At 39.4% G+C, this 20,727-nt stretch overlaps 2 protein-coding genes across 2 annotated transcripts; one reads left to right on the plus strand and one right to left on the minus strand.

Moving 5' to 3' along the window:
* Positions 1 to 83: 83 nt before the first annotated feature.
* On the minus strand, positions 84 to 7,423 carry SGCB (sarcoglycan beta). The gene is made up of 6 exons (XM_041480982.1): positions 7,340 to 7,423; positions 5,650 to 5,859; positions 4,695 to 4,880; positions 4,391 to 4,582; positions 3,763 to 3,894; positions 84 to 2,912 (listed from the first exon to the last, which is right to left on the minus strand). The coding sequence occupies exons 1-6, from the start codon at positions 7,361 to 7,363 to the stop codon at positions 2,709 to 2,711; spliced, it is 948 nt and encodes a 315-aa protein (XP_041336916.1). The 5' UTR covers positions 7,364 to 7,423; the 3' UTR covers positions 84 to 2,708.
* Positions 7,424 to 7,544: 121 nt separating this feature from the next.
* SPATA18 (spermatogenesis associated 18) lies at positions 7,545 to 19,970 on the plus strand. The gene is given in 13 exon segments (XM_041481104.1): positions 7,545 to 7,788; positions 9,676 to 9,781; positions 9,892 to 9,968; positions 11,382 to 11,500; positions 13,296 to 13,427; positions 14,074 to 14,443; positions 14,445 to 14,576; positions 15,574 to 15,735; positions 16,128 to 16,303; positions 17,983 to 18,106; positions 18,460 to 18,525; positions 19,346 to 19,385; positions 19,852 to 19,970. Coding segments are annotated over 13 exon segments (1,602 nt in total). The 5' UTR covers positions 7,545 to 7,701; the 3' UTR covers positions 19,863 to 19,970.
* The last annotated feature ends 757 nt before the right edge of the window (positions 19,971 to 20,727 follow it).

Here is a 20,727-nt window from a genome sequence, read left to right on the forward strand (position 1 = left end):
CTTCCAGCTGTCATATCAATAACACAACAATGTATTTTTAATGAAAAACTATATTCTTACAAATAACACTTCTGAACTGCGGCTGCGTCTTAGAATTAATTTTTTTATTTCAAAACAAGCATTTGAAATTCTACTGCCTTTCACCCATTGGAACAACCACCACACTTACAGGTGGTGAGAGCTCTTCACATGCAGGTTGTTTCAGCATACCCAGTATGGCATTTTACAGAGGCATGTAGAATACACTTTATACACACAAAATCTTAAGTGCATAGTGGGACTGAAATAAACAGTGTTCCACTCAATGTTTTAAATACATATAGAAAAATGTACCTTAGGCAGTTAGAAGATAAACAAGTAAATGCTCAACAGAAGGCATGTGTGTTGCCAACATTTCTCAAACTGTGTCATATAAATATAAAATATATTAACAATACACAGGGGCTAGCAAATTTGATAACTTATTTAATTTGGTATTTTTATGATTGGTTTTGCTACATTTTGACAAAAAAATCCACACTTCAAAAACAATTCTGGAGATCATGATTTCAGAGTACCTTTGTGACAAATCTTTCAGCTGTACATTGCACACAGTATTTTAAAAAGAACTCTAATTACAAGAATCCCATACTAGCATATAGGCATGTCAGTATTAATCAGAGAAGAGCTTTAATATGTGTTTAACCTACTTGACCAAGGTAGTATCTGTTATTTTCAAGATGTACTTCAGCTTTGAGAATACTGCTCTTTATATTTTTTTAATGTGTTCGCATTTGTATACATAAAGTGACAAAGTTCCATTAGCATGAGAGTGAAAATTCTAAAACCGGTAGTTAATTTCCTCCTCTTAACTCTAACAGATACTGACTGATGCACTGCTTAGCAGCAAAGGTGGGTGTAAAGCAGCAAAATGTGTGTTAAAGTGTTTAGTAACTATTAACTCTGATAAAACTATGAGGTCCGTGAAGGAAATATGCAAAATGTTAGTACTTCCCCACAATCTTTAATGTGAGAACTCAGTATTTTTTGCTACATCATATTCTGCTTATTCTGATTTTGTCAGAACAGCTCCACTGCTGTCCAGCCCCAAAACCACAACGACTACTGAGCATCAAAATCTGGCTTTGCCTTTGAGCAGTGAGGGAAATATGACTCCTGTGACCTCCCCCATGTGCTGCAATGCCTGACTGATGAATACCGCTCCAAAAATCACTTCCACCCATACACATTCTGCATGAGGGCTCACTGCCTGCCAGTAAATTCAGAAAGGGGACCTTAGATATGAATTTCTTGTTCCAGCAGGAGCTGATTTGTATTTTATGGAATCCTATGTACTTTGAGCGTTGTAAAACAGGGGTAGATAGTTTATCGTCCTCTAACAAATAATCAGTTCTGAAGTTAATGTGTAAAACTCGCACAATTTTTAGGTAAAGAAGTGTGTGCTTATCAAAAATTTTATCAAAAAGCTGTTACAAAGTCACTTTGAGACCACCAATATTAAGGTTACTTGATGCTACTGCAAAACAAAGCTATTTTAAACTGAAGAAATACATGGGGTGAGGAAAGAAGGAATCTTATAAATAGCTGGTCTATTTTTAGCACAAAACACCTCACTGCTGCAAAAACAGTTGGAAGGCTCAAATAGGCCCCAGTTCACCATAGTTTCACTGCTGACAAATTCTGATACACATGTATTTATCTGATGTCCTACCACCACATTTATTATTACAGACCTGCAGTTTAACTTCAGAAGTTAGTATTTTGATGTTCTCAGTAATGCATCAGTACTGACATTTATGAAGAAGGAAAGATCTGACCTCAGACACTGCTGCAACAGTTATGCTTAGATTATTACCTATTGTTAGTGGACTCAGACACTGTTCACATTAGAACACCCGGGAAAACACTATTTTTGGGTAGTAAGCAAGTTTTAAGTACATTTTTTTAAATGTACTTTTACTATAAACACGTTTTATAAGTACTTCACATAAATTAAGCAACTGCAGAATGCATTAACTGCACAGATAGAATGGAAGTTCAAGCAACACTTCAATAACCACAAGACTACTTCAAAATGCAAGTTAAATTTCCATACTCAGTATTACTTTGCAAATATTATTTATGATAGCATAATTTTTTAACAACATGAGAATGAATACATGGCAGAAATTATGTGATATTTTAAAGTGAATCTGCCACTACCCCTCTTAGTACACATATGGTAAACCACCTAAGTTTGGGGTAAATCAATGTATCAACAAGAAAGAAGAGAAAAGTCTGCCACTTCAGCCATCCTAGGAAAATATATTTCCAACAAAAAGTTGACATTCCTGTTGAAGTACTTGAGACTGCAGTTGTGTTCTCAGCAGTCTTCAAGGTCTTGGGATGTAGGACAAAAACCTCCTCTAGAGAAAACTGTAGGCAGTAGAGTTGTTGCCAAGATCATGTTCTTTACATATATTCTACTGATCCCAATTTAAGAAGGTACTTCAGTATGCATGTACACTGAAAGCTTACAGATTCAGTGCCACTACTGCAGCTAACAGGATGACGACCTAATACTGCTGACCGTAACAGCCTTTCCTTAAAAACACTATGTAAGAAATGTTAGTATAAACTGCTGTAAAAAAAGAAACCCTGGAAGGCATGCAATTACTTCATACAAATCTCTGTAAACACAGACGAGGCCTGTCCCAGCACAGTTTGTTTTAGTGCGTGGCCCCGCAGGGGTTGGCAGAGGTCTGACAGCCCATGTTGTGCCCGGTGACCTGCACCTTGAACAGCGTCCCGTCCGCGCACATGCACAGCTTGAAGCGCAGCCAGTTGCCGTTATTGAACTGCTCCCCGTAAGAAGAGCTTGGCAGTCGTGACGGGCTGACCATCACAGTTCCGTTCAGGATGATGCTGTTTTCCTATTAAGGAGAGGAAAAGAAAATAAATTGTAGAATTACAGCTTCTAATGTAAATAAGGCAGATCGTTTTTGAGAAGGACAAACTGGTTTAAGGACAAACTGGTTTAATGGATAAATAACATCTCTCAGATGGCTGTAGAATCAACAGTAATAAAAAAGGTATGTATACAAATGTTCAATTTTTAATGAAAATTATAGCGATGCCTATGGATTTCTAGTCAGCAATGCACTTTGCTATTCCAGTGGTGGATCAATATGGAGAAAGACAGCAGTAGGGAACTTTTCACTTTACATTCTTATTAGCAATTGCAGTAAATGTAAAATATGGACAGGAAAAAGGAAATTGAATTCATACGTGAAATTCATTCACACTTGAAAGTGCATATACCTTTATTTTTATCCTTCTTTCCCATCGTTCCATATGTACTGCCATCTTAATCTCCAGAAATCTTAAAGGAATGCTAGTGAGTCTTACAGCAGCAGAACAGAAGGTAATGCTCCAAACTATATGCTCTGCTCTACTGGCAAAGGTTGCCAACCCTGGTTCAGCTTCCAGAGGAGATTAACTCCCTCTGGTATTCACGTCAGTACAGAGGCCAATAGCTTAGCTTTAACTGCATAGTAGGTTTTTGGTGTCTTAACAGTAGTAAATCAATGTTACCTGAAGCTACTCAATCACTACTTAACAGCAAAGTAATAAATCATCTATTTAAATCCTACTAAATATACTAACTTTTATGCATGAGTAATTTATATAAAATTTGAAAATATATAAAGCTACATCAGTTTATTATCAGCTTAAATTTGAAGCTAAGCTGTTAAAAAAATTGCTTTGATTTGAAATACTTACTGCTTTAAGTTCCATGTTTCCACCCATTCGAAACTCAATTGTCTTGCCTGTGATGAAAACACCTTCATTTCCCCGGACAATGGCACGACCATCAACCTTTATGTTTAGATCACTGGTTGCATTGCTGGTAATCTAAGAACACAACCAAAAAAACCTTATTATGGATTAGTGAAAATGTGGCACTTGTGTTTGTCTGAGTAACTTTAATTACCTTAAAAGTAGTGCTGTGCAATTTAATAAAAAACTTCAATTTCCCTTCTGCCACTAGCTTCTGCATATTTGTTATTTTCCATGTTCAATTTCAAAACAGGATTACTGAATTTTGGAAGGTATGTAAAATTAATTTTTTGTATAAAGATAACAATTCATATGACAATTTTATGGGATACACAGCTATTGTACCAAATACAGGCTTCCTGTTAAGACAGATTATGTAAATTTACCACTCTGTTTTCACTGAATCTGTTCCTCCTATGTATTTATAGTTGTGGGTGTTTTTTCTGCAAAGGATTGCTCAGTGCTTCCAAAGGCACACTCAACCTCCTATAAAACCACTAACCCTACTCTACCCTTACACAAACAAATAGTGGGCTGTATTCTCATTACTTACAAGAAATAAGAGACATACCCTTTCTGTAGAGGCCTTTTGTACATTCAAGATTTTAACTCCATTTGGCAGATGAAACTCATGAGTTTCATAGTCGGTGCTGAACAAAGTATTTTGTGTTCGTGGGTCAACAAATTCCATGCCAATATCACTGGTGATAGAAGTTTTGTCTTTTTCCACGCTAAGCTTGGTTGTTCCTTGCTGAAATACAATCTTCAGAAACAAAGGCATGAACTTAATGATGTTTCAAATGTAACATTTATTAGCAATGTGAGTGTAACTCTCTAGTGTTGCTCACACACTTTCAATCCATGGTATAACTTACAGGCTGATTATTCCCAGTGATCACCAAGTCTTCATTCCGTCTCCCTCCTACGGTGCTTTTATATAAGGGATGTATAACACCCATGTCAGACACCTGCTTAAACCGCAGCAAGCCACTCTCGTGGAATTCCATACTGTCACAACCATTGGGGCCAATTCTTATCACGGCCCAGATAACCAGGGTAATCTGAAAGAGAAACACATTTTCAAGGACTATGTTGATCAGATCTTCCTCCACAATTATTGTATTAATTAGATGTTTTATTTGAACAATTATTAATGCCAGTGTTTAAGTGAGCTTTAAGTGTGAGTTGACTTTAGTTTGTTCCTACTGAAAACATCATAACACGTTTAATTATGAAAAGCATTTTAAATTATTTTTAGACTTACTTGAAACAGTAACTGAAATTATTTATATATATATATGAAATACTAAATCACATCCATAGTTATATCTTTTTTTCTATTTAAGGGTAATAAATAAATTTCCTTAACAGTTCAGCTTGGTATATAGTATGTTGAACTGCAAGAATGCATCCTCCCAGATGGATGTACAATTAAGAAAAATAATTTGTTACTTCTCATTGACCAAGAAATAAAAATGTGATTATTAGAACAATGAAGCTTTAAATTGCAGTGGCTGGTTAATTCTGAATGTTCACATACAGCTCTGTAACATAAAATATAGCCATGTTTTATATGCCATATATCCTGAATGCATATGTACTAATAACACTTTTCATGAGGTGACCATTATTACCAAAATACTCATGCCTGAACTTACACCATTCTTCCATCTAACCTTGCTCAGAATGCAAAAGAACTAAAAAGAAAGAAGAAAAATGAGAATCTCCTTCAGCATGTTTTAAGTCCTCAGCCATACTGGAAACTTTTGTACTGAACTGTCAAAATGAAATATGACCTAATGTTGCTTCCACTACAGCTATGATACTCACAATCAGATTGATGACGGCCAAAATAAAAAGAACAACAATCACACAAATGGCCAAGTTGCCTTTCCTGCCACGTAAGCCTGTCTTATGGAGACGGTCTTCATCAATTGGAATGTATCCTGCTTTGAAGTTGCTGTTGTGCTCCTTGTTAACATTCCTGCGTTCCACAGCCTTCTCTCGCATAGACTTCTTCACCGGGCCGTTAGAGCTTTGCTGTAACACAAGGCATGGGCTAGCTTTAAAAGGCATGTAAATTAGCTACAATGGCACACACATATGTATGCAAAAAATGTAAACTGACTAGTGGGATATATTGGATATTATGTTCAGTATTAGATTTAAGTCTGGTACCTGGCTGTCACAATACACACTTAGAACCACAGCAACCTCTGCTAGCACAATGACTAAATTTAAAATCCAGATACTTTCAAACAATATATGGCTTTATATCTCATTTTTATCATGGCAGAATAGGAATTATTAATTATATTATTACAGTTAAAAAACTAAAACCAGCTACCAAGAAATTAATCAAGTTTTTACCTCTCAGGAATGATACAGGACATAATCCTGCAGGTCATCCGCCAATACACAGGATTTTAGTTCCCTCCATGCTCATATGTGATAGACTCAGTGGCTATTCAAAATGAGTGTGGTGGATACAGTTTTTAAATTAGTTTGACAGCACAGGGTTTGCATTCAACTCCTGTTGCTTGCATGCAGCATTGAGAAAGATACTGTGAAGCTTCAAACCTGGCATGGGGAATTTGGCCAGAGTAGCTTTCATGTAATTATCTGAAGTTATGAGATTGTAAGGGATATCCTGTCAATGTAACAAAGTAATAGAGAAAACTCTTGTACGTATTCATAGTAAAAATAAACCTTTAATGTATTTTCGTAGCTGTCCAAAATTTTGTTCCACTCCCCTTGAATGGAACGGTTTGTTATTTAGGGATTCACATCTTCAAAGAAGGAGTCTGATCTTTTGCATGGAATTAAGTTTGTTCACTTGAAATGAACCCTAAAGCTACACCTTAAGTAACTGCACTTGCACATACCTACACTGATGTAACGAGTAACAACACCGTGGTTTTTTCTGCTGTTGAAGAACTATTAAGAGATGGTGTTGAGAAAGGTGCTTGACCTGGACGAGTTTGTGGAGGCTTCGCTGCCTCGGGGATGTTCAGGACCCCCTGTGACCCTGCAGAACCCACGGGAGCTGCGGGGCGCCGCAGGCACCCACGGCTGCGTCCCGCCCGCGGCAGTGCCGAGCGCCTCGACAGGCGCGGCGGCGGCGTCCCCGCACCGCTCAAATGCCAGACGCCTCACTCCCAGGGCACCAAGTATTTCTGTCCGTCACACACCCACGCCTGCGGGCAGGACGGCGCCGCCCCGCCCGGACAGCAGGCTCGGGCCGTCTCTCCCCGGCACGGCCGAGCCCGTCCTGTCCGAACACTGCCGGGCACAAGGCGGGAAGGGCCGCCCGAGCGCGGTTTCTCCCCTCCCCAGCCGGAGCGCCCCGACACCACACCAGCCTCGCCCGCCGCAGCGAAAATGGCACCCCCACCCGAGCGCCCCCTCAGCGAGCAGCACCCCCGGCAAGACAGCCTGCTCCCCGCGGCCCCGCTCCCCCCTGGCCCCGGCGGGGATGGCGCCGCCGCCTCCCCGTGCCCGTGTCCCGTTGCGGACGGACCTGCTCGGGGGCGGCCGCCGCCATCTTTCCCCGCCACCGCCGCCGCTGCGCAGGGGCCGCGGGCGCCCCCTGGTGCCGCTCCGCGTGCCGGGACCCTGCGGCTCGAGCCACCGGCGTTACCCGGCAGCGTCACCTGGCGGCCGCGAGCCATCCACGCGCCCCGCGAGGCGTCTCGCTGCCCCCCTCATTACCGTGGCACCGGCACCGCCGCGCCAGCCGTTGCGACACCACCGCGGCTGCAGAGGCCCTCCGACGCGGCCAAGCCCAGGGAAGGGGGCCGGGCTGGCATTACCATCTCCATTACACCTGCGCCGCCCGAAGAATACTCCCGGAGGGACAGCAGAGCGAGCTGACATCTAGCCATGGCCAAAGACTTAAAGAACCTGGTTGGCGCGGGAAGAGCCCGGGAGCTGCAGGAGAAGCTGGAGAGCTGGCAGCAGAACTATGAGGTGAGTCCTGCCACTCCTCGGGGCCAGAGGCAGCGGCACTCGCTCGGCGTTCCACAGGCCGATCTGGGACACTGCCCGGCACGCGCGTCCAGTTAGCGGCAGTTTTAACACTTGTTAAGCTCCCACAGCCTCGGTTTTTTGGCTTTTTTGTCCGTGACAAGGTCCCCTGAAAACAAGGGTTGGAGGTTAAAAGTGAGATTTGATCGGTACCGGCTGTACTTAGAAGAGAAGGAACGTTGAAAACGGCAGGTGAAAGGATCACGGTTGGGGTTGTGCTCAGAAGGAACGGTTGGGGCGCAAGAACGGTCAGGAAAACGTGAGGAAAAAGGCTGCTGAAAGTGAGAAGGGGTTATCCAGCATCCCAGCTTTTCTGGATGGGGAAACCTGTTAGAGTGAAAGGCTGAGGCAAGGCAACACGCAGCACGGCCGCCAAACGGCTTCAGAACGGGGGGCGGTGAGGGAGGAGTTTCCGTTACGGGGTGAAGGCTGCCGGTGGGTGAAGCGGAATCCATGAAGGGGTAACGGGAAACTGAGGAGGTGAAACAGTGAAGCAGTAGAGAAGGTGTAAAATTAGAGAAAGATAAGACTTCACAGCTGTGACTTTGCTCAGTGGAAAAAAATCTTGACAGAGTTTTCTGTCCCGCATTCCCAAGTTTCTGTACCCTCAGGATGCAGATAGTTGGTCACGAGTCTGTAACCACCTACTGTGTGTGCTGTGGCTGGTGAGAAAAGAGATGCAGTGTTTTCAGGGCAAATCAGTTTTTTGGGTTTTTTTTTTTTTACTTCATGGTTGAATAGGAGTTACAGTTACATGGCAGTGTAACTCTCTGCAAGATTCATGGCAAAGGGCAGCTTTAAGGGATTTGGGAATAGCTGGTAAAGCCACCACAGAGGAGGCCAGAGAAGGAACAGTGTCATGCATTTCAAAGTCTCGCAAATGATTGTTGGAGGCAGACCTTAAGAGGGCTGAGTGGCAGTGGGAGCTGACCTCTCCATCATAAGTTGGTTAGGAATAGTCTTTACGGTCTTGGGAAATGAAGATGAACATTTCCCTAAAATGAAGTTTTAGGCTACTGTTGCAGAAAAAGAGGAACTGCCAGATGGAAACACCCTGTTATGTTGCTGTAATGAGCTGGAAAAATGCATTTTGCAGCCTTGTTCTTGTGGAGGTGAGCAGGTTTACTGTGCTCCCCAAGGCCTGAGGAAAGCATGTTGCAGCAATCAAAACACAAGCTGATGGGGGAATGGGTGGGAATTTCAGCTGTTTTGGAAGCTTGTAAAAAACCATATGGAGTCATTAAAACCTGAAGACCTAGAGGGTGATCTATGTGTAAGGTGATACACAAATTATAGGTAAAGACAAGGAAAGCAGGTACAAAGTGTGTATTCTTCTGGCAGGTGCAGAAAGTGTTTCCTAGGCATCATGCTGGGTTTTGCTCGTTCAGTAGTATATGTTTCAGTTTGTAACTCTTAAAAATCAGGTGAAATTGCATGGAGGCTTCATGTGACTGCTGACAAAGCAAGATAAGGACCTTATATGTATTATTTCAGCTAATATGGAAAACCAGATTTTTGGCTATTTTTAAAAATCCAACAATCTGCTATATTATTTTAATAACTGTTGAAAGATTTTAACTCAACTTCAACTTGTAGTTGCATCCTCTTTATGATGGAAAAGGAGTATGTTTTCTCAAGTAGTGAATGAACTGGGTCATAGAAGTCCTGATGTTTTGCTCATTTGCCTATTAGAAATAAGTATTCAAAAATGAGTATTCCAATGGATCCAGTAAGAAAAGGTTGGGAAGATGTAATTATGGGGGGGTACGTGCCATGATGGTAACAGGAATAACTTTAATTGCAGATGTAATAATGCACATTAATTTACAGGGGAATTCTGCCGATGAAAATCTGAGCCGATGCTGTGAAATATTAGAACTGAACAGTGCAATTCAAAAGCAGCTCTTCTCAATTCTCAATGAAACATCTCAAGGAGGTAAATTGGTGCCTTGTCAAATTACTAACACATTCACGTGTGCCATTTTTTCCAACTCTGGCTTTTTCTGTAAATGTTCTCACCATTTCTTAATGTATGTGTTTTCTTAGATGAATGTGCAGCAAAAATAAAAAGCTGTCTCCTGCCAAGTGTGTGCTATGCTTCAGGAAGTGACAACCTTACTCAGGTGTGTAAGAAACTTTTTTTAAGGGAATAGAACTATGTGAATTTATACCTGCAGAAGCACTTTAATGAATTCCTGTTAATATTAGCCTCCCTCAGATTTTACTTAATGAAATATGTCCTTAGTTGTTGTGGAGACACCTGTGGAGACAACCATGCTATTATGGAGGAATTTGCTTTGTATGAGAAGTCTGTGTTATTATACTGCTTTCCTTTTCTAGATACAGATTTGCCATTTACATTTGCAGAGACATAGTAACAGTATTTATGCCATATCTCTTTTAGAAAAAATAGCACTGTGAAAATACATGTGTAAGCTGAAGGTGTGCATAAACTCCATGCATTAATATGTGAGCTCCTTTTACTGTTTTTATTTGAATGAAAAAAACTCTTAAGGATATCTTAACATTATATTATTTCCTAGAGTGTAAAAAAAAAAGAAGTGTTCATGTGTGTCATGATAGCACCATGCTCCTGCCATGATATTTGGAGTTCATATGTATTTGGTATTTACTGAAGGGGTTGTAATACTGTTTGATACTAACAGAAAAAAACAGATCTGTTGTGGCTTTCTGGCTTGAAAGAAAATATGAGAGTTGGCTAATTCAGGCTAGGAGAAGATCTTCAAGATCCTGAGATTTGACAGTGATGTCTCCATGTTCTTTGGTTTCTCATTGACCTGCTCTGTCAAAATATTTCACAATTAAAATAGGACAAATAAAAAGTGATATCCCTTAAGAGTCAGAGTCTAGTAAAAAGTAGGAGTGGTGGTGTGCTGAAACCCCCCCCCCACCAAATATAAAACAACAAAGTTATTGAATGACAGTACACCAGGAATACCAGTTACAGATTTGTAATTGCATGTGACATTCAAAATTTAAAGAAAAGCCTGTTGCGCAGTTGCTAATTTAATTCCAGTAGTAGCTGGTCATTCTATGGGTTGTTAAAGGCAGCTGCATCTATAGTAGTGTGCTTTCTGGAATGATACTTGCCTTCTATGTTCTAATAACTTTTTCTGTTGTTTTGTATACATGAATTCCCAAAAAGTTTAGTTGAGTTGGTGATTTAGTCAATCAGAAGTTGACTAACTGAAAAAAAACAACTATGCAACACATCTGGAAAATGCTTTTTTCTAATGATTCAGGCAGTAAATCTGCATATGCTGATCTTCCATAATTTCTACCATGAGGTATAAAATAAGTGAATATTTTACTTTCTGTAATTGAGTCTTTCTTTGGTGTGCCTGAAAGGTATTGCTTATGTCTGAGAGAGAATGCAATAGCTTTTGTTCTCAGTTTCTTTAGGAATGGTTGTTGCTGAAATATTTAGAAATATATCTGCCCATTATGCTCTAGTACTTTACTGAAGGAATCTATATGGTAGAACATTCAAGCAATGTGACTTAATTTCCTGGTAGGATTCAACTGAAGGTGAACTACAGCTGAGAGATTTGGCCTGCAAACCGAAATGTGAATTTCAAGACCTGGAGGACAAACTAAGTGAAACCCGTGCGCAGATCAACCTGATGGAACGAGAGTAGGGAGATTAACTGCATTTCTTTCTGTTTGCTTTTTGGTTTTTCTTTTCCTTTGATGTCTAAATATCGATGGAGATTTGTAAAATGTTTTATTTCTGGTCTAAAACCAGAGTTGCAAAATGCATCTGAGCACTGTATCATGTGTATATATCCAAAGTGGTGTACAAATGATACAATCACACCCACATTAATGAATTGACTTGGTAGGTTTTGCTTTTGGCAGAGGTTTTGAAAAACATGCCAGTATTCTACATAAAAAGGTTTTGTATAGTCCGTGACAATCCCTTGTGGAGTTATAGTCTATGAAATGTTGCATGCTGAGCAAACCCTAAACAAAAAATCGAGTAGCTACAGTGTAAGATTTAGTGAAGCACCTACAACATGTCACAATTAATTAGACAATGTAATTGATATGTAAATACCCAAGAAGATAAAAGTCACTGTCATAAGATGGAGGAAGAGAGTTGGATTTCCAGATAAGTGACTAGGCCTGAAGAGTTTTGACTAGTTGCATAAAACATATTTTATGGAGCATTATAATATAAAAAATTACTAAGTTGCTTCAGATACAAGTTTGTGCAGTTATTACCAGTTCCATGGCCATTTAAGAGGTAGCTCGAAGTGGCAGACACATTCTCATGCATCCTATTACCATGAGAACAATGAACGTTCCACAAGTCTTGGGTCAGTACATTAAGTGATATAATTTCATTCCCTTACTAAGTGATTCCAAGAATGTCAGTTTGGATTTTCCCCATGCCCATTTCTAGAGCTCTTCTTCCCAAATTTGCTTTTCTTTCCCAGTTGTCCTTTATAGTAGAATTTTTGAGCCCTCTTTTACTACTGTTCTGCTAGAAGTCCTTCCTGAAGGATCTGACTTAGGATGGAACTGGGCAGTGTTTCCTCTTAGCAGATGTTGCTGGCCTTATTACCTGTGGTCATCTCAGTCAGCTTGTTCCTTAAAAAGGTGGAACAAAAATCCTGTCAACTGATAAATGTTACAGCTTTTGTTGATTCAGATCCTCAAAAAAATCTCACCAGGGTCCTCCAGTAAAGAAAAGGAAGGACAGAGTGAATACCAAAATAAATAGAAAATATTTCTTTTTTCCTTCCGCTTTTGGTAAGAGACAACAGTAATACTGGTGTTTGGAGGGAGAGCACAGATGTTGGGATAGTTTTTAAAATTAACTAAGAGTAAAGAGCAGAAGATAAATTTGCTTCACTGGTTGTCTGCCAATCTTTAAGAATCATTCCTTTTGGGGACAGCAGGAGAGGAATTGTTAGCTTTTGGTATTACTTGAATAACATCTGAGATATCTTTTGACTGACTAATATATTTCAGCAAAGAAAAGAGCCCAAGAACCTGATAGAAGACAATACATAGGTTCTTAATCTGTAGGAAAGAAAACTGAGATGGTTTAGTTAACATCTTAAATATGAGAAATAAATTAGTTTCTTTTAAACCTGATCATCTGAGCTAGCATAAGGACGCCAAATGTTAACCAGTGATTTTTCCTATAGCACACAGTGCTATATCTACTTTCCTGCCATAATACACTTACACAATTTAAAGTAAGATCAAGGGTTTGCTTTGTTTCATTTGTTTTTAAACTCTGGATTTTTCCTGTATTTCAGCATAAGGAAAGCATGCTGAAATTATTCATCAAACATAAGGAGCTTGCTCAATAATTTTCCTATTTTTTCTGCTCCTTTTGTTTGATGATGAGGATTAATTGATAGATAGTTTACATTGATAGAAGGACATCTTGAGACTGACTGTTCTGTGTGGTTAAGTCTGAAGTGTTCCCGTGCTGAACCATGCAGCTTAAAGAGATTACAGCAACTGGATGAGTACGAGCAGAAGATTGAGAACTTGCGGGATGAGATTGCTATGCTGGATTGCAGAAAGTCTGTCATCCAGAGCAGGTAGAGACCTTACTCAGAGAAGTCACTGAATCATAGAAATCATGTTAGGTAGCATGAATTTCTTCCTCATTTAAAATTGAAATATAAACAAAAGCCAAGCTTTTTTACTTTGTTATGAAGAAGCATAAACTCTAGATTATTTGTTCTAGTGCCAAAATATTTTATTTTAAAGCAACTATGTTATGTTTGAGACAAAACAGCAAATAATGCACCTTCACAAAATACATGGAGAGCAACTGTGTGAAATAGAGAGTTTTTTTTGTTAATGAGTCCTCTTTTAAAGAGTTCTGCTCTGTAGTTTTAGTGTTAAATTTTTACTTGTTTGACTTCAGCAGTACTCTTCAGTGCTACTGAAAGAGGAACAAATCTCCAAAATATTACTAGTTAAAAGTGTGTTTCCTAGGAGCAAAGTGCTTGGCCTTACGTGCTTTACAAGTTACTTTACTTTTACCATTTATGCTTTAGGCTATACAACATATTATGAAAATGCCTTCATATTAGACTAACCAGCTGTAGCTTCTTTAATGGCTTTGGCTCAAAACTCACCTTACCCTTGTAAAAATTAAATTGATGAAGAAATCTGCCATAGGGAAAAGCATCTGAGGATAGTAAAGTGACATGAAGCTTCTTTGCACGTGTGTTGTAGGCTTGCTTGTGGTAGGACCTGCTCTCCACCGTGCCGTCTGACGGCCTGCTCCTCTACCATGCCGTCCGAGGGCCTGCTCTCCTCTACCGTGCCGTCCGAGGGCCTGCTCTCCTCCCTGTCGTCTGAGGGCCTGCTCTCCTCCACTGTGCCCTTTGAGGGCCTGCTCTCCTCCACTGTGCGGTGTCAGGCCCTGTGTCAGGCCCTGTGTCAGGCCCTGTGTCAGGCCCTGTGTCAGGCCCTGTGTCTCTCCTCCACCATGCCGTGTGAGACCCTGTGTCAGGCCCTGTGTCAGGCCCTGTGTCCGTCCTTCCAAGTGCCGTGCCCTTTGCGTGAGGCCCTGTTCACCTCCCCGGCTCAGGCGGGGCAGTGCTTCACACCGTGCCTGCCTCATAGCTCGCTATAACTTCATTTATGCTAAAGAGCGCTTGGAGGCAGAGGCCGCTTTGAGGCGATACTTCTGTGACTTGGAGACAGTGCAGAGGATAGTATACACTGCAGCTGTGGTGAGAAAGAAATATTATTTCTGCTTTTACAGGAGTGTTGTAAAATACTATGTCTGCATTGGTTTAAGTTGTGGGTAAAATAGCATTTCTGTCAAGTGCAGAGAAGAAAAGCTTTCTTTCCTTTTTTATTTTGATTTTTCTTTCTTCCCCTCACACTTCTACATTGAATTCTCAATGTAGTGTCCTACCTGACCTGTCCCAAGATTGGAAAGGGTCAATGATTTATTGTACAGGTACTAAAAGAGTGAAATTTGGTCTGAAATTGGTCAAATAATTTGGTCTGAAAAGTACAAGGTATCTGCAGTGATCAACATTGCCTTAGTTAGAAAAATTCTTTTGGGAATGCTGCATTAAATACTCCAATACTACAAAGCTAAAAATCTTTCCATATCATGCTTTCCTTATGCTTGTAGCTATGTGCTTTTTTAGTTTAATTGGGTCCCTTGAAACCACGTAGATACCCCACATTTGCCATGAACTCAGTTTGAAGAAAGTCTTCATTTTTTCGGTATTGAATCTTCTTTTCTATAAAAATGGTGTAACACATACCTGTATTAGAGAGGCAGCATGTCTTAATGTGTGTGATCCCAAGCACATTTTGCTTACTGAAGATTTTTCTTTCAACTGTCATTCAGTTTACACTCTCCAATTCACCCTCTTCTCCCAACAAAAGAGGTGTTTCTGTCTTACATGTTAGGCTGTGGCACATAAAATGCTGTTACTCATATCTTTGAACGTGATTGCATTGATCATGGGTATGTGATGGAATCCTGGCAAATATAGAAGATTAGGTGGGAAGCTTTTCAATCTTATCTTCTGCACATAAATTACACTCAGTCAGAGAATTCCTTTCTCATGAGTTAATTTTCTCCTTTACACAGTATATAATATTCCTCCTTATTTTGATGATAGTGGGTTAAATTCATTTTCTCAGATAACTGATAAAAAATTAAACTGGGTTTCCTGTATTTTAACTAGATGTTCTTTATGTTTGCAGGAATCTTTCCGTGCAGCAAAGGTGGCCTTCTGGAAGGTCAAAATAAATGTAAAAGACACTTTGGCTATATGTCACAGAGGGGGACCTTCGTCACTTGAAATTGGTGTCCTGGATTATATAGCTTGCCACAAGGATCTGTATGACGTTTGTTACAGTGTCCATGTAAGTCAAGGGCAGTGGGGAAGTGATGTGGTGATCTCTTTCTGGAGCTAGTAAATTCAGAATATGTAAATTAGAAATGCACTGTAACGTTCATGTAGGAGAAAAGGGTTACTGTATGGACTTTTGTCTTGTAGCAGTTTACTTTCTAGAACAATATTGCTAGGACTAGTGTATGTATGACTTAATAATAGCTTGTTTGGTTTGTTTATAGCAGCACATTCTTTCTGAAACTGTTGTTTCCTGGAATAGTCCAGGGCAACATTACTATGAGCTTTTTATACTTTGATTTTTAAATGTAGAAAGCTGAGAGGCATATTTAGGGGGGATTTCTATACTTGCTTGTGAAAAAAATTGTTAGTGAGTGCAAATTACTCATGTATGTTTATTTTCAGGATGTAGTTTGCTCCATGAACAAGAACCCAAGGCTTCCATGTCCAGGAGAAGTTGATTTCGTTGTCATCAGCGGTTTAATTCGAGAGTTGTGCTGTTTGGCTTTTGCAATGCAGACACTCATTCCTCCTCTTGATATTTCCTTTGGTATTGATGGAGAATGCTTCAATAGGAACATGTGAGAAATCTTTCTATTCAGTCAGACTTACCATTAAAGGTTTTGTAGTCTACTTGTTTCCTAATTAATATAGCAGTTCAAAATTGCTAAACATTAATTTGGGGTAAAACCCCCTGGCCTGCAGTGAATTTGGTATGTCTTTAAGGTTTAGGATAGTGTGTAAATATTAGCATGTACATAAGCATTAAAAATTTTTTTTTATTGAACAGCAAAGCAATTTTCTGGATAAACTTCAGTCTCAAAGCATATGAAATTTATCATTTAAGAAGAAAATGATCAGCAGCTTGCCCTGCTTAGTCTCTAGCTGCCTTTTTAAAAATGTTTGCATCTTTGTTCCTCCTTACTGGCCTGTTCTGTAGAAGTCATGTTTACTGAGATCTGGCAGTTGGTGTCATTACCAGGATCATCAACATGTTTGCTGCAACCTCCAGACTGTGGCTGCTGTACAACATACAAGTATTAATATTCTCCCATCTCTTCTGGTTTAGAGCTGGGCAAAACCAAAACTGCCTCTTAAAAATGGGAATTTTGTTAATAATTTTTCTTTTTTCTATAGGGTCAAGCTGCTTTTTTAGCAGACAGAGGGTGCTTCCATGTTGTCTAGAAAATTAATGGGATTGATAGGTTGTAAAAAAATTGCTCTGAAAAGCAAAACACTTTACATCATTAAGGAGTTTTCTAGTAATAATTCAGAATAGAATGGAACCCAGGTTGCAAAGAGCTTGAGAAGTCAAGGAGAGAAGTAGAGAAGATGAAAGTAGACTCTTGACAGGAGAATACAGAATCATTCAGGACTACTCAATGATCCTATCCAAATACAGAACAGTTAGCTTTTGACACTCAAAGCTATTGGCTAGATTAAGAATCACCAACACTGTGATGTAGTCTTGAGATGCTTTCTCCACCTACTTGGTTTGTATGGCCTTAAGAAACCACATGTAATATGTTTTGTGTGCTACTGTGGGAGACACGTACATTTGTCTATCTAGCTAAATAAATGTGGCATATGTATATGTTTACATGTGTAGCATGTATACGTGGTACACAGAGATGGGGCAAATTAAAATTGTAGAAATTAAAATATCTCTGTTTATTACATGTGATAGCATTCCACAAAAAGCCAGCCAAACATTGTTGTTCCCTATGCCTTGCTTTGTGCCTCTGGTTATGACATTGTTTTATATAACTTGCTATTGTAATACATTACTAAAGTATAAATGCATTGCTTTTAATACAATTTCTGTTATTTGGTATTTGTTCTGAGTTTGAGTCCATAAAGCCAGATGTGTTATTTATCCTTATAGGGGGCTTGTTCTAGCAAGATATTCCAGGAAGAGGGGATAACTGTGTCTGCCAAATTGCTGCTCAGAAGGTTTAATCTGTCAGTGGACACAGGGGCCCTGGCTTGTGTGGGGCTTATGCAAAAATTAAGGTCTAGTGGCCTTCTGAAGTGTGAGTTGGCTTTATTAGAATGTCTGTCAGTATAAGTAAGCAGTATATTCTGCTAAGTCTGTCTTCCAAGTCCATTTACTTTTACAGGACCACATAAAGAATACATACTTTTGTTATGTGGAAAGATATTAGATCTGTAGCTACTTTTTATCAGCATTGATGATTTGGAACATATTTGTCTTTTGGCACTTATATGCAGACATTTCTTGTACTGTTTGTTTCAACAGGTACTATCGTAGCTTTGACTCAGATTTCACAGCTCCCTTTGTGGCCTATCACGTCTGGCCTGCTCTGATAGAAGATGGTACTGTAATTGTGAAGGGAGAGGTAGTCACTAAAAAAATGGTTATGGTACGTATTTTGTTCAAGAAATATGTTAAGGGAAGTCAGTAGATTTCAACATGGTTTTTAAAATTTAAGAAGATAGGTTTTTAACTGTTCCCTAGATGGGTGGAGTGGTATATCAAATATCAATTAGGTTTTAGTGCCTCATCCTGTATATAGGATTAATAGTTCCATTTTCCTTAATGTATTAATTATGCAGATGTACGGCTGTTGTCAGAGCCTGTTCTAAAGGGAAAGCTTACTGTGTTTCCTCTCTGTCCTCAAACCTTGTCACCAGCATGGCAAGTCTGTCATGGCTTACAGAGTCTGTCTTTATTAAAACTCTCTCAGAAGTGGTTTGTCAAACTTTTCTCTTGTAGTGTCCTCGCAGATGCAGAATTAGGAGCAGAAGCTGCAGCTGTGGCCGTCCTCTGCTGTGTGGTCCAGTAAGCCTCAGATGAACATTTGTAGTGTTAACAGCATCAAGTATTTTAACTAGGAATGTAGGCAACCTGTTAAAAATGCTGATGTGCCACATGTACATTTTGAAACTGGGAATAAGTGCCTTTGCTTGATGGTCTCGAATGAAGTGAAGCTGAACTGACAGATAGTTATTGCCTGGTATAATGATCAGTAGAGGTACTGTATGAGAAGTAGATCATAGTTAAATTCTCAGAAGTATCAACTGTGTATCTTGGAGTGCTTTGCCCATACTCCCATTGCTTTAGTGCCCTCCTGAATAAATAATTGCATTATCTGGAAGTGTTTCAGTCATTTTGGAGTACATATACAACACGTAGTTCTGCCTCCTGGAATTAGTTACCTAAATTTACTCCTAATTTACGAAATGCATCAATGGGGCAAAAAATAGATGTAAGGTGAGCAGGAAGGGAAGGTGGTACACATAAGATATATGAAACTTTAGCAGAGTTCTGCATATTGTATGGTTACAAAATGTTTTAAATTATTTCTGTTAAAAATGTGTACATTTTTCTAATTGTTAGCTCATTTTATTAAATTGACATAGGTGCCCTCAACTTAAAATGTGAATATTGAAAATGTGAGAGGCTTTCAGTAGGCCTCCCTTTTTTTGTGTTTGTGCAGACTGTGAAAAAAAAAACTAGAAAGCTGTTGAACTTGACTTAGTAACAGCAGAGCTGCACTGATAGATATGCAGATTTTCTGAATGTTGATGGGTCCCCAGGTGGCTTTTTTTGGTTACAGTTCTTTAGCACACCTGATTTTCTGTTTCTCTTTGTCTTGCAGGTGGCTCGAAGCCGCAGTCTTTCAACAGTGAGGGTCAAAAGTAAGTGGGCATATTGGTTCCTAGTGACTCATGGTTTTCACATTAAGCCCTTGAACGATCAAACAAAAGAACAAAATAACATGTTGAACGTCTCTGATTCTGAAATACTTGCCGAAGTCTTAAATTGGGTAGGCCTTTTTTTATGTTTGGAAAAAGGCTGAGATTTCTTACTTGGAGGAAAGCTTGTTTTTTCACTTTACTTGGACCATTGTCATGGTTTCTCTGCTGGTTGCCTTCACTGTGGCCAGTGCTGTAGTAAGTAAAACTTGCTTCCTTCCTTACACAAGAGACACAAGCTACTGCACATCTGCTGTCTTCCTGCCTTTCAAATTCCAAAGAGATGGCTAAGTGGTGAGAGTGAAGTGAGGGATTTCAGGCAATATGAATGTGTGCCTATCTTGAAGCCAACCCAATTTAGAGATTTAGAAAATACAGTAGCACTGAAATGTACCTTTTTCTTCCATAGGACGCTGCTAACTGAACATCTTCCTGCAGTGCAATACAACTGGATTCAACGACTTTGCTGGTGACATTTCTCTTCAGAAATGCCTCAAATCTCTCAATGAATGGAAATTGTCACTCCAAATGGAATTTGTGTTCAGTGTGTTTATTAGAACTATAGAAGGGTTATTTATAATTTTAGAAACGAAACTCTTTTGATTTAGAAAAAAAGTGCGCGCAGCACAGGCTCATTTGGCAAAATTTGCAAAGCTCTCAGGAATTATGTAATCTTGCAGGTGGAGATAGAATTTTTGCATCTAGAATGCTGGCTTCCCCCAGATTCCAAATGATGCAGTTTAGCTTGATAGGATGTTTAATATAACCTAAATGGTGAGTGTTGCAGAATGTTGAGGTTAGCTGTTACTTGAAAACAATGTAATTCATTGGTTCTTATTTACAATTTTAGAAAATGTGATAATCATAGGATGTGGCAGTCTCCCACAACAGCCTTTTAATATATTCTTGTGATAAACTGAATTTTCTAACTACAATGCAGAAATTGCACAGAGCAGTCATAAACTGTCAATAGTCCAGCAATGCTAGAGCTTTATTGACATTTATGGAAGAATGCTCATTTGTCCTTTAGCAAGGCAGTAATAGTCCTTTTTCAAATACATTCTAAGTTAGAAATTATTATAATAAAAATTTGTAGTTTGGTAGTAGAAGTATTTTGAAACTGTGCTACTGAGTATTTGTAGGCTTGAAATATTTGATTGAGGCCTCTTCGGTGTCACACTTAATGGGCTCTCATACTGTATTGCTAGATCAGTAATTGTTATGAATACAGTGAAAAAATCCTGTCCAGTTATCTCTTACTGTGGGCATTTATTGCACTTTAAGT

Source organism: Pyrgilauda ruficollis, unplaced genomic scaffold (genome assembly GCF_017590135.1).
Source record: "Pyrgilauda ruficollis isolate IOZ18807 unplaced genomic scaffold, ASM1759013v1 scaffold1, whole genome shotgun sequence".
NCBI lineage: Eukaryota > Metazoa > Chordata > Aves > Passeriformes > Passeridae > Pyrgilauda > Pyrgilauda ruficollis.

Bases quoted from the DNA above. Each gene is read 5' to 3' on its own strand.
- SGCB (XM_041480982.1), bottom strand. From the start codon at position 7,363: ATGGCGGCGGCCGCCCCCGAGCAG. The intron at 5,860-7,339 runs GTCCGTCCGCAA...CTTGTGTTACAG, and splicing joins CGGCGGCCGCCCCCGAGCAG to CAAAGCTCTAACGGCCCGGT. The intron at 4,881-5,649 runs GTGAGTATCATA...TTTCTCTTTCAG, and splicing joins TGGCCGTCATCAATCTGATT to ATTACCCTGGTTATCTGGGC.